A 15,327-nucleotide genomic window follows, 5' to 3' on the forward strand; every position below is an offset into this window, starting at 1 on the left:
TCCTCTCAGCCCTCAGCAGGAGTGTGAAGGTGAGGATATGGCCCCGCACAAAGCAGCACACGTGCCAAGATGTACCGGGACATCTGCGACGCAGCGCGAGCCCTAGATGTGAGCGAGGGTCCCAGGCTTGTCAAGTAAATGACACCCACGTTTTTGGCACTTGAAGTGACACATTTGGACTTTGCAGAGATGTGACAGCCTGCGGCTTTTCTGTTCTTGTACTAGCCGAGGAGAGAAGCGTGCACACCCTTTGCCAGAGTCATGTGAAGACTTGGTCTAAGCTAGCACACCACAAAAATTAGATGGGAAAGCAGAAAGTGCCTTAATTACTCTCCCCTACTTTGGCAGAACAACTGTTGTGCAAAACCCCATTCATTTCACAGGCCGTTGTAGTGTTTGTATGCAAGTGGTAGGGGACAAGGGGCCCGTGTTCCCCATTAGAAGTTTTGAAACCCAACCCAAAGGAAGGTTGGTTGGGTCATTCACTGCAGAGAGGAGGGCATGCCATCCATGTCACAGCTAGGGCTGGGGGACAACAAAGCCCCTCCAGTGGTGACAGACGGACACAGGGACAGTGCTGTGGCACTGGTTTGGGGATCTTTTGCCCCAGGCTTACAGGCAAGGCAGCTGTGGAGGTGCCTCGATCACTGCTGCCAAAACAAGCACAGCCAGAATCCAGGCAGGGTAAGAAGAGCCTTGGTGAGAGGGATCAGCCTCAGCGAAAAGAGGTTTCCCTCTGTCAAAATGCATTATCGCAGCCCAAAAAGGAGCCAGCCTCCACAAGAGTGGCATTTGCATGTATGAATACGTATGTCTGCTTTTAGGGTCCTTACTATTTTCCGTCTGGTCTGAGGGATTTAAAAATTTACATTTTCAAACTTTGCTATGAATATAGATCTATTGGGAGGAAAAAAAAGTGGAGCTGACATTCTCATTATATTCTCCTGGCCGTAGGAACAGCCTTCAGAAAAATGCCTCGCTGCTGTAAGACTTGCAGTAAAATCGCAGGAGCTACCAACATGAATTCACCTGCTTTCAGCCCTTTTCAATAGGTCTGCAAAGAGTCCAGACTTTGCCTCTCACAAAATGAGCACTGAAATTGTGCTTATATACATTTATGTGTCTATTAAACCTGTAATTATATGTACATTTTAAATCAAAATGTCAGAAATTCAGCTCCTTCTCTGCCATCTGCTGAGACCTGACACGGCTCTGAAACAATTAGCACTGCTACAGCCTCAGACAGAAGTTCAGCTCAGCATTTTTGTTTTATTCAAGTGTGGATAAACGCCAGCCAAAATAGGACAACCAGGGGACCTCTGAGGTGTCACACTCAGGTGTTCAGGGCAGCGAGAGTCTTGTCTTTGGGCTGTTTTTGTTCTCAAATGTGTTTGGCAAATGCTTTTTAGCTGCCAAACTGACCCGTGAGCTCGGCCACAAGAAGTCTCACCTTATCTTTCCTCCCTTGCCTGCCCAGCAAATCATCCTTACAGCCCTCGAGTGGTCCTCTCTGTAACCATCTCATGCCCCTGCTGGTTTGCAGCAGCAAATTCAGCCAAAGTGTGTTTTTATAGGGGGAAACAACAAATTTACAGTTTCAGCGCTGACTGTCTAGCAAATTTATGCCTTTCCTTTCACCAATAGAATCTAAATTTGTGTCACTGTGTCTTTATATCATGTCCTTGAAATTTCCAGGCACTTTATCACTGTTCATTCAAAAGGATCTCCTTGTAAAAAGAAATAAGGGAATTTTGTTCAATTTAGTAGGTATGAGCATCTTTGATTCAAGCCAGGATCTGTGTTGAGCTGAAACCCAGGGGGTTTCTACCTTTTTTAAAAGTTCAACACGCTTTTTTTTTTTTTTTTCCTACAGCCTATTCTTAGAACAAGGAGAATTCAATCGCAGAAGTTCCTGAACAGCATCCACTGCCCTACCTCAGGCAACTGACCCATGCCTGGTGAAACCCTGTTCCTAATATCAGCATCCATTTCCCCTGCAGACCTCCACCTGGAGCACCTGCTTTCTCTCTGCTCTCTTGAGACGAAACAGAGACTTTGAAGGCTGTAGGAACTTAAAAATCTAGGTGCAAATTTTAGATGTTTCAGTAAATGTGGAATATATTCCACCCCTTAAAAGCGAGTTCATGCATAGTACTATATTCCTGTGGCTTTTGTCAGCATTTGTGAATTGAAACCAGACTCTCACACAGAGCTGACATGTTTTTTGTTTTTATGAGTTGTTAGACTATAATAAGCCTCCTGCTTCTCCAGGAGGGCACGGATTTATGCAACTCGAGCACTGACATGCAGACCAGAGTACGAACTCCCATGCTTTGAAAGTACTTCTGCATATCATTAATTCAGTAATTGTGGACTGCTTGCCTTTGATAACGTGCTCGTTGTTCTGGAAGCAGAACCAACCCAGCTGGTTCCAAAAAGCCAAGATGCTATTTTGAGAGTCTAAAAAAAATATCTTAATTGACTGCCAACCTAGGGATGCTCAGAGGTAGAAGGATCAACTTCAAACCACCTCAGCTGGATAAAATAGTGACTGCAGGACCACAATAGCCAGGATACAAAGCGCTTATTGACAAAAGGGCAATGCTGGGGTCTTCGTTCTGCTTGCAGCCAAATTTGCTGGTTGTATGCTATTTGTTGCATGCCGAGTATCATTCAGTGAATGTAAGACCTCCATCTAAAAGGTGATAGTGTCTGCCCGTCATGCAGGATGCCCCATCATGCTGGCAAAACAGATTTTTATTGAAGATGTAAGTGGTGCTGTGGGCCTGTGATGGAGCAGAAGCTGAATTAGGCTGCGGGCGCAGAGGAGCCACTTGTAACTGAGATCCCCAGGAGAGGATGGAAATTCCCCTCTGGATGGTAATGGTGCCTAGGCCTCAGGTGGCTGGTCCTGCTTCCATTTTCACCCCTTATGAATTATTCGTCCCTGCTATTCGGAAAGGTCAGAGGTCGGTAGCGCTCCAAATCCCCTGGTTTTGGGGAGAAAATGCGTCTCATGAATAATGAAGCGCGGCTTTGCGTGCACCAGGACAGCAGCTGAGAGAGGAAGAAAGAAAGGATCCTCCTGGCAGGAGGAACTTGTGGTGTGAGCGTTTTGAACGACTCGTCACCACGCGCAGGAAATCCGCTTGTATCTGCGGGTGTCGGTACAGGCTCCTAACCGGAGGCCACATGTTCAGGAAAAGCTGAGAACAATGTCTTGCACGCTGCCAGTCCCGAGCAGTGACAGCATGTGAAATGAAAAACCTTCCTTGAAGTGTCTCCCCGTATAAATCACTCGGAAGTGTGACTCCTTATCAGTTATTTAGGAGCGCTGGGTTTTAGCTGAGAAAATGTAATAGCAGAACTCTGGTTGAGCCTTGGCTGATAGCCTAAATGTGCTGACCATGAGAAGCATACAGATTGTATTTAAAACCCAAAGACTAGCTATGAACCTGGAATTTTCAAGCGCTCAACAGGCTCTGAGAAAAGAAGAGAAATTCAAGTGTTTTTCAGCTCAAAATTCATTTTTTGGTCTGGATTCCAAATCGTATCCAGTGTAAGACTTTGCTGAAGTCTAACCAAATCTGCTCCCTGGTCTCTGTATATTCCCAGCTCCACTCTAAATTATTTAGACCCGGAGCTAAACATTGCCTATTTGTTGCACGTCAATTTTAAATAACTTTATAGAGAACTCTTGTTGGAGTTAGGAGGTGGGAAGGAACTGAGGTTTTTTAAGGAGAACATTTTGGGCAGGCATGCGAGCTTCAATTTTTTATAGCTACCAGTAGGTCTTTAAATATGCTCTGTGTGTATTAGGATATATTACACTATTTGTCAAAACTGCTGCAAATGAAACACACGAGCTGACTACATCTATTGACCGATTACATAAGCTACTGAGAATCCAGGTCAAAGCAGGATCGCCTTTCAGAAGCTACCAGCATGGAGACAATGGGTTCTTTTTATCCTATAATTTGTCTCATCACAAATACATTTTGAAAGATTTTTCAAGAACCACAAAATCTAATTTTTGATTGGATCGAGGCAGAGAAGTGCTTTAGAAGGGTGTTTATTCAACTGTGCATGAAATCCTCTTGCCTGTAAAACAAAAACAACGCATTGTTTTTTTTTCCAGATGCTCCTCAGGGTAGTAACCCAAAAACATTTTACCACTGAAATCATTTTTGCACAGGGCGAATCCCGAGGCTTCACGCTACCTGCCAGTCAGCTCCTGATTTGGAAGACTCGAGAGCAAGCAAGGCAGCCTCTTGGCATTTACACTGCACTGCAAAATGCTGTCCATCCGACACACTCCGTGTGTACATGCATGACATTTTAGCAGAAGTGACCGCAGTGTGTATTTTCCCTCTTTGTCTGTGTGGGGTTTTTGTTTATTTGTTTACTGCTACCATCTCCCTGGAGGGGGACTTCCTACAGGAGCCATCGCACAGGATCCTGATGAGTTTGTTGTTCAATTATCAAGAGGGTAATTACGAACTCGGGATTAAATTAACATGTTTTAGAGGTCAAGCCTTCACTTTAAGCTTCCCTGTTTCTCTGCCTTTGATTTTGTATGTTGTTTGATCCCCAAATTGCAAGAATCTATTTACTCTAAAACCATTTAAACGCCCATAGGGGAGAGCTAGACACCAGTGCTTAGTGCTGAAAGGGTTATTCTGATTGAGAAACAACGCTGAATAAAATATAATTCTCATGATGCTCATCCACATAATGCTTAACTAAGCCTCATTTGGGGAAACTGAGAAGCTGCAAACCAGAATAATCAGCGCTCTTATGGATGGCAATGTCAGATGAACATTTGGAAGAAGACGACAAAAAATATTTGGGCTTCTCTCTCTGATTTACAACCATCCTTAGACTGCAAGATAGTGGCTCTCTGTAACTCCATGATCTACTCATGGAAGACATGGTCTAGAATTTTTGACCTGTTACAAACCAAAAAATAATCGGGGCCAATGTGGTGCTAGAACAGGCTGGCATCCCCAGCTATAGTCACTTACAGGCTGTAAGAACCTCTCAGTAAATACTGAATTAGAGAAATTTAGCTCCAGTTTTTGCAGGAAGGAATTTACGCAGCTGCAGCTGCCATGGTGCACATTTGTTTGTTTTTACACACACACCATTAAGGAAGAGAAAGTCTTACTTTAGAATTGGAAAGTCCATTTCTGCTCCCGCTTTGGTAATTAGCATTTGATGAGGCTATTTGATCTTGCGTGTAACACTTTTCATCAATACTTGGTGGCACCGCCATGCATTAAGTGCTTATACATTATTTCTGGGAACATTAGGGCCTGGAGTGATTGCCAGAGTCATTGTTTTATGGAGTCAGTGAATTAGAGAAACAAGTCACAGGAATCTTAAAGACCATTAGGCTATTTCTTGTGGTAGTTTCAGAGGACAGTATATCAGCCTATGTGAGCTGAATGTTTGAGTGTTTTTCTCTTATTATAAATACTAAAGAGAAATTTAAAGTAAGCTGTAAATATGCATTCATGACATTAAAAGAATTTTTCCTGTGAATTAATGAATGTGATAAGTGCCCTGTGGTGAGACAGTGCTGGGTTCGCTTTGAAGTCAAAATAGAGATTTCTGCTTGGTGATTTTCTCAATGATAAGAACATTCGTCTGATAGCAGCAGCAATTATTTTTCCGTGAAGGCTGCTGCAACCTGCAATATCACCATACCCTGCTCCTACTTTTATCACTGTCTTCATGACTTCTATTCCCCTCCAAGTCTGAGTCCCGTGCTTTCGCAAGACACTTCCCTAATCCCCGTAGGCACCATGTCTTTTCAAATTAAACCACAAATATGGCCTTAAAGTACCAGCGAAAATCTAAAGCGAATCTACAAGGGAGAGAAAAAGATGCTTTTATGCTGGAAGTCCAGAGCACTGATCTTCATGCTTTCGTAGAAGTATGGATGGGAAGAGAGAAAGGCAATGAATTTGAAATGAACTTTCAGCCCAGATGAGTGGTTATTACCTTTAATTTCCTGGTCTCTGTGGGCTTGTCTGTAATGTTTTGCCAGGCTGGTTGTTTTTAAATAGATGTCAGGGCTGACACAAGAGGCAGCAACTTCTCAGCAGCGTATTATTTACTCAGGAGTATATGCTATAAACTGTAATAGAAATATATCATTACATATACATTAAAGTGTGATTTGTTTTGATGCTCCTGTAGTTCTAGTGTAAATAATACTTACCAGCTGGAGGAGGAATGAGACTCGTCTGAGCTTAGACACATCTCAATGACTCCTGAGGAAGTCGTGCTATTCATTCTCTCCAGGAAATGTCGACCTGCAGGCTTCACGGTCGCCTGGAAAGTTCAGTCTTGTCGGCTGCCTGTGGGTCTCTTCCTTTCAGATGCAACCCAAACAATGGCTGTAGCCATTACTTATTTAAGTATCTAAAAGTTTTATTGGAGTCATCTGGGGGTTTTACTCAGGATTTAGCCTTCTGCGGTACAGAGACGTAACTCTGCTGTGCATCACAGAATCACTGAGGTTGGAAAAGACCTTCAAGATCACCAAGTCAAACCAAGACCAAGCGAATCCCACCATTAAGCCATGTCCCTTAGTGCCACATCCCCACGTCTCTCAAATACCTCAAGAAATGGCGACTCCACCACCTCCTTGGGCAGCCCGCTCCAATGCTTGGCCACCCTCTCCATGAAGAAATTCTTCCCTATATCTGATCTAAACCTCCCCTGGAACAACTTGAGGCTGTTTTCCTGTCCCTTGCCATCTGAGAAAAGTTTGGCACTGTCCTCACTGCAGCCTCCTTTCAGGTAGAGAGTGATGAGGTCTCCCCTCAGCCTCCTCTTCTCCAGACGAAACAGCCCCAGGTCCCTCAGCTGTACTTCTTAAGTCTTGTTTCCTAATCCCTTCACTGGGTGTGAAGGAACAGGACTTGGTGTGGAGGTGTCCTGAGAGTGCCTTTGGGCAGGAGTTCTTCTAGCTGGGCCCAGGCTGTCCTGGGGAAGAGGAGAGCTGTTGTTGTGGAGCTGAGAGCATCAGGCTTTGTGAGTGGTACTCGGAGGATGCCAGATGGAAGTGGGAGCATGCTAAGAAGTCAGATTTGGCTGTACAGTGACCTAAGTACCTGGGACAAGAGTTGGCAGTGTCTAGTTCAGAAGGCTGCACACCAACGTTAGGGTAAATGTCCTAATCAGGAGGTGAACGGATGGATGTGGCACACTGACCTCCCAAAAAAAGTATCCAACAGAGAACAAAGTATCAGAGCACTGCCTCCTATTCCCATTCCCTGTAGCAGAGGAAGAAGAAAAGAGGGCATGTTTAGTACCTTGTTCCTTAGATCACAATAGCAAAAGGAAAAGCAGGCTCCAGGGCTAAATAAAAGAGGAAAACGAACTAAGCCCTGCTGCTTGCGGTGATGGAGGAAGGCCTGCTGTGTGCTGCAGGAGGGCTGTCAGTGGTACCAGTAGCTGCAGGGACCCACACAGACTGTGCAAAGGGAAAGGGGAAAGGTAAGCTTCCACAAAAGTAATCAAAAGCATGAAAAAATAACACCCACATCTCACACAGAAGTCAGTCTGTGGAGTCAGTGCCCTGGAAGGCCAGTGGGTCCCGTGGAGTGAAACCTGGTGGTGAAAATCGAGGGCGGAGGCAGACTGGCAAGTAACCCATCAAGCACAGTGAGGAAGCAGGCACTGATTTAGAGTTTGTATGTTGTTACTAGGCTGAGCAAAGTGGCAAAAATGAACGGTTTGTAGGGTCCAGGGTAGCGCCAGATGCAGCAATATTACAGCAACAGACTGCAGGCAAGACACTGGCTGTCAAGTGGGTAGAGAATGCAGAGGACTACAGAGACTTCTTTGGGATTAGTCAAGGGAAGAAAGCAACACTGCCATCAAGCAACGCTAACTGACAATTATATGATGTCTTAATCCCTAGGCCTGTATGTTAGAACAAGCATAACAGCAAATAAAAAGTGTTTGGGCTCGTGCTTCTAGCAATATAGATGATGCACAGGCCACCAGTGTCAGTGCAAACAAATGAATGGCTGATGCTGGCACAGCAATGCTGCTCTCTGGGCTTGAGAGGACCGTGTGAGCTCAGGAAAGGATAGCATGTGTCTTACACTGCTGAGATCTTTCTGCATACGCAGTTCGCCCTGAGGTTGCTCACTCAGCTCCAGTTTTTCACGTGAGGTACAAACAAAGTGTTTTGTCGTAGCAGAAAAGGGCGGGTTCTGATCTGTTTTCTGCTGTTTTGGAGGCAGTTTCTCCAGCTCCGAGTGGATGTACAGTTGGCACAACATGAAATACTTCGCACCAGCTGGTTTCTCACTTGCCTCTTGGGTGAGGCATTTGCCATGCCTCTCTGCTCAGCGTCTTCCCCGATCCCTAACCCCATTAACAAGCTCAAAATAACGAGTGAGGGATCACGCTCCAGCTATCCCTAACATTTTTGGGTGGGTTGATATTATCTCACTGACATGACAGGCAGGATTAATAGAGCCTTAGTCACGGAACTGGAAAGAATGCTTACTTTTACACATAGGACTAAGAGCTGCCTGGAACCTTCCTTCTTCGAGCAAGCAGCCAGAAAGCGAGGGGAAATAATGAGAAAAAGGAGATGTACTTGTCACTACAGCTTCATGATGGAGCATAGATATTGGTGAGAGAGGAGACAGCTTGCTGCTTGTTGCCAAAAGCTGTGGAATCACAGAGCAGTCTTCATAGTTTGCTGCCTGATTCCTTAATGATAGTGTGTTAATATTCAGCAGAGCAATATAAATTAACAGTGCAGTATCGAGACATGACACTGTAATAATTATGTGGGCTTCTCTGGAATGAGGTGACCTTGAAATCCATTAATTAAGTAGCAATGTGTGTCTTGGCTTAATTCGGTGTCATTTGTAAGTGCAAAAAATGCCCCTATGTTTCTGTTCCCAAAGTAGATCAATATTTACTGTTTGTTAGATAGCGTTTGGAAACAGAAAAGCTGCACTGGAGGTCTGTGAACCGCTCAGATTATTTGCTGTGTGGAAGAGGCTCTGTCTGAACCCACAGTTGCTACACAAACTTCGGATACTACACTGTGGATCCATTCTACATATGGACATGCATCTAGCATTTGGCTGGACTTACTATAAAAAACATTGCAAGTCCCATCAGCCCAACTTTGTCCTGTATTTGCAGCAAAGACCTGTTGCTACTGCTCTTGTCATTACTTCAGAGGGGGTTTCCAGACAGAATTCATCTTTTACGTAGGCAAATTGGAACTTTGATGAGACAACTCAAAAGAGTTTGCCCTGCGTAATTTGGCTCAGCATTAACTTTGAAAAAAAAAAAAGAATGATTACGTTTAGATTTGTCTTTCAACGTTACTAGCTAGAAAACATATCTGCCTGGATCCCTGTATGAGAGAGGTGATGTATTTGATGTGGTAAAAGAGTAGCAGACTCCTAGTTTCTCCATTCAGAGATACTCCTGGTTTGGGTTGTGCTGTTACCTGTCTCTTTTTCTTAAGGATAGCATTTCTAAGGACAAAAACCGTATGCAGAAATGAGACTACATTTTGGAAGTTGAATAGTATCTTCTTCTCCATAGATCTGTAAGTCATTGATTAAAGGAGAAAAAAATTGAAAAAACAAGCTACTGAGGGAAAAGGTTACCTTTATCAAAGAAGGTACTACTGCAGAGATGTGCATGTTGAGCTGGTTTTACAAAGCAGTTCAAGTAGTTTTGCTTTCTAAAACTTTCAGGGATTTGCGTGCAAGGGATAACTGAATTTCTCTGACAGGTACATGGAAATGCAGTTAATAAGCTAATATCCCTTGTGTCAGAAACGTATTTCTGGAATGTGTAAGGCTAAAAGATATCTGGAAATTGATAAAGGATGTGTTTTTTTTTTTTTTTTTCTCTGTGCCTTCACCCTATACCACTTCAGGAAACAGTGAGCTTCACCTTAATCCTTGTATATTCTTTCTTGAATTTTTCAGGATTCCTCTTCGATTGGAACAGTGGCTGGTCCCAGGACAAGTGCAATAATTGGAGATCAGGGAATACCACCGAAGGTCCAGCTCCCCCTCAATATGTAAGCAGACAGCTCACTTCACTCCCTGCTAACTCTTTGCTTCCAATTGTGTGCGCGCGTGTGCATGTGTTTGAAATCTGCAAGCCTGAATCTCAGCTCAGGAGCACTCTGAGAAGAGAGACACCATGATTTCTTACATGACCCAGCATCCATTGAGTCTGAAAAAACAGTCGTGAAAAGCAAGGCTCCCCTTCCTCTATGAGCCCTTTTAGATTCCTGATGTATTTACTACAGCTGCATGAATCACTGTGGAGCAAACAGAATGCCTCTCAGCTAGGGAAAATCTTCCTTCAGCTAAAGCTCTTATAAAGGTGTAGTCCCAGGCAATCAAACACCTGATACGTTCATCATTAACTAGAAAAAAATGACCCAATTACATTCTTTTTTCAGTACCATAAACACAGGCATCAAGTGAACGTTTAAAGTGCAAGAGTATCATGAGGATAGGAGCTTGTTAAACTGTATGTGGAAGAACAGAAGGTTGACTAGGTACAGCACAAAACTGGTAGACTTCATTATAATAAATCTCTCGGAGTCCAATTGGCTTATTTGTTACCTGTCTAGTCAAGCTACTCAACCCTTTCCTCTGATCACATATGCTTTATATAAGCAGAACTATATAAACACACACATGCGTGAACACCACTGTTATGATATTGTTATGATACGGGTAAAATGATATCTGAATTCAGAAATAAAATCTTAAAGTAACATAGGAAAACTGCTTTAAGGAGAAGAGGGGAGTTGGAACAGAGCCAAGGTAAAATCGTTTTCCAGTACCAAAGTGAGGTCTGCACACCTGGGGGCACCCGACATCGCCGGCTGCCCCACGGAGAGCTCACACTGTCACCCTATAGCCACCCTGTAGGGCCTGTGTGACATGGAGTGAGGCAAAAAAAATATTTCAAACCATGCCATAATCAGCAGTATTTCTGGTATTTAGCTGCTGAATCAGGCCAATTGCCAGCTGGCTGGCAGTACCCCTGCCTCTGTGGCTCGGCGAGCCTCCCCTGCTCCCTCCCACGCCTCTCCTATCCTCTCCCCTGAGAAGCATGCTTGTAATCTAGTCTGACATTTTGCATTTGCAAGCCAAGCTCCAGCCAAAGAGGAAGCATTCTCTGAAGACTGTACCAGACCTAGAGAAGCACGGTCCTAGACAGAGCCATGGGGGTTTTGCATTATAACTGGAGTTACAGGCAGCTCCCCCAGGCCAAGAGCGGGAGATACTTTCTCATATAGGCATTTTTTAGGGAATTTTATGAAGATTTGGCTTCTTCTAGCTCATGCTCCCTGTTAGCCTCAGTGTTTCACATAGCCCAGAATAATTACATCTTCCAGAATTTCAGATTGTTGTTCCATCGCTTTCATCTTGGCCGTGGAGAGTTGGCTGGTGACAATTTTCACACAGTCCATTGAGAAAGCACTGATCACCTCCGTTGTTGTCCCAGGGTCATGTTGTGGGTTATCACACAGAGCTTTTGTCAGTTTAACCACACGGAGATGGACTGGCCTTGGCATGGAGTCCAGGCTGGGCTGTTGTACATCTTCCTTCAGTCTCAGCAAGGATTTTGGTGCTCTGTCCTGAGTATGTGCCTATTGGTTATTCAGACTTACTGGGGGCTGAGTTTGGGGAATTTGCAGGGGGGAGCAGAAAGAAACTCATAGGAGAGCTGGGGACAGCTGCAAGGCAAAGCAGCCTATGATCCACCTGACTTAGGGTAATTTTACTTACACCTTCTTCCAGCATCTCAACCTGTAAATTGCATTATTACATATAGCCCCTTGGGACAAGGCCCAAGTGAGTGTAACAGTCTATAATGCTCTCTCCTTGACTCCTGCTTTACCCATAGCTCATAAATACAAGCCATATTTAAGCATCAATTTAAAAAGGCATAGCCAAAGCCACTCTTTTTGCTCCCTCAAGTGAGCACAGTTCCTAGCACTTCCCGTTATGTCCTAGCAGAGCACTGTGCTGAAGGATTAGCACTGAAGCATGTAACCTTATTTCATGTCGGGGTGATGCATTTTAATGTTCTGCAGTTCATATGTAGCCTCGTGTTTTCCATCAGGTGAACAACAACAGGCCTGCTTGGGCCCACCTGATGACATAGGCTAAACAAAAGATGTGCAGGATGCTTTCTCCCATCTGATGACTAATGAAATACGATTTCTTATTGTGTTTTTGTACCCCATGCACATGGTAAATACGGTCAGGCACATCAGCCTAAGGATGCCCCGAGGAGCTGTTACCAAATATTTCATATTCTGCTCATTACTGCTGTTTATTTACTGCCTTCAGAATAAAAATAAAGAAACCTACTGGCACCATAAAGGAGTAGAATTAGAAAACTAACAGGATTTATTCCTCAATCATATTTCCTAGGAGGTAGAAGTAAAAAGCCATGTATCATTTTTATTGGCTGCAAGTCTAAAATCACAACGGTTATAGTTTTCATTATTTCTTTGTTTTGCAACTATGAAGTTGTAACTATGAGGTGGGCAGCAAGCCTCTACTCAGCCACCCCTGAGCCTAAACGCATTCTGATGCACTTTGTAGTGTAAATGCACCTTCCATAACTGTTTTGCAACAAACAAACAAGAACTCAAGGCACAACCCTGATCAAGAATTACCAGAAATCCCTTTTGCATTTGTAGAAAGGTGACAGCACAAAAAAAAAAATAATAGTATTTACAAAGGAAATGTTGTTCTGCATGCAATTCTTGCTATCCTAGCCAGACTTTCCATTATTCCACAAAGTGTAAGCAATCATTCTTAATTTCCAACAAGGCTCTCTCTAAACAGAAAGAATACCTCTAGGGACTTTAAGCTGTAGTCATGTTCACAACAACAGACACATCCCTGAAGTAGTAGCAGAAGAACAAAAGAAAGATAAAAAGAAAGATTCTAAACAAAGGGAATAAATAAAAAGCCATAATTAAATAAATAAAAAGTTCTACGTATTGGGAACTGCATTAAATATTTATGAGTGTGCTTGCATACAAAAAATCCGAAGCCAAATCCTACCACTTAGCTTACGTAAGCAAAAATCCTGTTGTAAAATTCATCCTCCGTCACTTGTTGTTTTGCCCTCGTAATACGAGTGTTACCATAAGGGATTAGAACAGTTCAATGTGTTGCTTCTAAAGCGAGCCAGCACAAATAGCACAGAGGAAGTTGCAAGAAAAGCTGCCTGAATCATTTGTAAATAGCCTACCCAAAAGAAAAGTTTCTTCTGAAACTCCACAGTGGAGGTGGCTCGTGCCCTGAAGGATATGAACGTGTGCTTCGTCCAGATGTTAGGCTCTGACAAACCTTCCTGTTGGGTGTTGGGGTCTTGGTTACCCCTTGGTTGGGGTCTCTGACTGCAATTGCCTCCTCCTTCTGAAATTGCAGCTAAATTCTCGAGTGATGCTTTGTGGCAGTTTTTGGCTTCAATTGCACCCTGTCCCTTTTCCACCGCTCTTTCCGAGCAGTGTTTCCGCTCGCTTTCTGCTCCGTGGGGCTGGAGTCGAGGTGGGGCTGACATCAGCTCTGTGCTTTCTTCATGTGCGACCTCTCCCCGCAGCTACCTGGCCCTGTACGCCTACAAGCCTCAGAAGAACGACGAGCTGGAGCTCCGCAAAGGCGAGATGTACCGGGTCATCGAGAAGTGCCAGGATGGCTGGTTCAAGGGCACGTCCCTGAGGAGTGGCATGTCTGGGGTCTTCCCAGGGAACTACGTGACACCCGTTTCCAGGTGAGGGCCGCCGGCCAGGGTGGAGGTACCTGAGATGGGGTGGGAGGCGTTCTGTGGCTGGAGGATGCTGAAAACAAGGTGGCTCCGCTTTTAAATCACTTTTTCCCTGCAGAAGTTTTCCAGTGGCAGCGTTGTTCATTGCAGGCTTGGGTAATGTGATTTGTGGGTTGCAGCATCAGAGTCATCCACGCTCTCAGACTTGGCTAGTTTTGTTAGAAGATGGCATTTACAACCCCCGGCTTTACAAAGTCTGATGTGCCCAGCTTTTATTATCACACAGGATCTGTTTGCTGATGATTCTGTGTTATTACAAAACCACTGAACTTACACCAGTATTAAACAAAGCAAGCAATGCTTGTGGATTGCTTTGCAGTAGCTCCTCATCTAAATTTTGTTTTTGTAAACCACTCTGAAATAATCTGCAAGCTGAGGAGATAGTTCATGAGTGTGTCCCCAACTGTTTTACCCCACTGCTCCTTGCAGGCAAACGTTGCCATGTGTATGCCCATCTCTCCTTTAGAGCCACCCTGGGTTTGCAAAAGGAGCTCGCCCCTTCTCAAGAGCTGTCAGTGCCTCCTCTCACATGTTCCCACTATCTCTTGGTCCTTTCCAGAGAAAGGCACCCCACCATGCAGAGAGCATGGATCTTGAAAAATCAATCCAGGTTTGTTCCATCTTCAGCTGACGTGAAGTTTGTAAGACATGGACTGGGCAAGATCTAAAATTCAGAGCAGATGAGAAGATGATGACTAAGCCTGCTGACAGTCCTAAAAAAAAAAAAAAAAGCATTAATTCATGGGGTCTTCACTGTTCATCAGCCTAAATGTATTTACCTGATTTTATAGAGCCCCATGGCTGCCTTCACTCTGTGCCTCTTCAGCTCTTAATTAGTAAAGAGGTTCGTGCTGAAGTGTTGTTGATCTGAATCAGCAAGACTTTATTAAATGCAGCATGTCACAGCTAGAACAAGACACAGAGAAGTGCTAAAGGGCAAAAGTCCTTTCCACAAAACCAAAAGCAGCTTTATCGTTATATTTATGATCCTGTGAGCTAATTAAGTTCCTGTGTAAATCACCCTCAGTGAGAACAGCAAGAAAAATCTGATAGCAACAAAATCTCCTATTTGCTGCACTTTCAACTTACTTTGTTCCCCTTCATTTTGACAGCAAAGCGGAGGATTAGATTCATGTGTGTTTTTTGGGCACTGCCTACAAAACCCAAGAAAAAGAATTTGACCAGTGAGCTCGATGTATAAGCTGCATAGTGAAAGCACAATGGGAAAAGGGCAAGACCATCTAGATGGGCAGATAGGCACAGGGCAGCAAAGAAAATTTGCCTCATCCACCATCTATCCATCTCTACTGGAGTCACAGATAACGTTTCTGTACCTGTCGGTGTGCATGCTTGCCTGAAGGCAAGCCCCCAGCGAGCTGCTAGGCGTGCTTTTCTGGCAAAGCCAATCTCGCACAGATGGCCAAGCCAGCCCCAGCCGAACCTTGCTCCTAC

General features: G+C 44.2%; 1 protein-coding gene across 1 annotated transcript in view; it reads left to right on the forward strand.

Moving 5' to 3' along the window:
- SH3RF3 (SH3 domain containing ring finger 3) overlaps positions 1-15,327 on the forward strand; it is a 228,454-nt gene that overhangs the window by 179,860 nt on the left and 33,267 nt on the right. Inside the window, exons 5-6 of the mRNA XM_032201942.1 lie at positions 9,990-10,084; positions 13,651-13,821. Coding sequence (XP_032057833.1) covers positions 9,990-10,084; positions 13,651-13,821 — 266 coding nt within the window. The remainder of the gene's footprint in view (positions 1-9,989; positions 10,085-13,650; positions 13,822-15,327) is intronic.

Source organism: Aythya fuligula, chromosome 1 (assembly GCF_009819795.1).
Source record: "Aythya fuligula isolate bAytFul2 chromosome 1, bAytFul2.pri, whole genome shotgun sequence".
In the NCBI taxonomy this organism is placed as follows: domain Eukaryota; kingdom Metazoa; phylum Chordata; class Aves; order Anseriformes; family Anatidae; genus Aythya; species Aythya fuligula.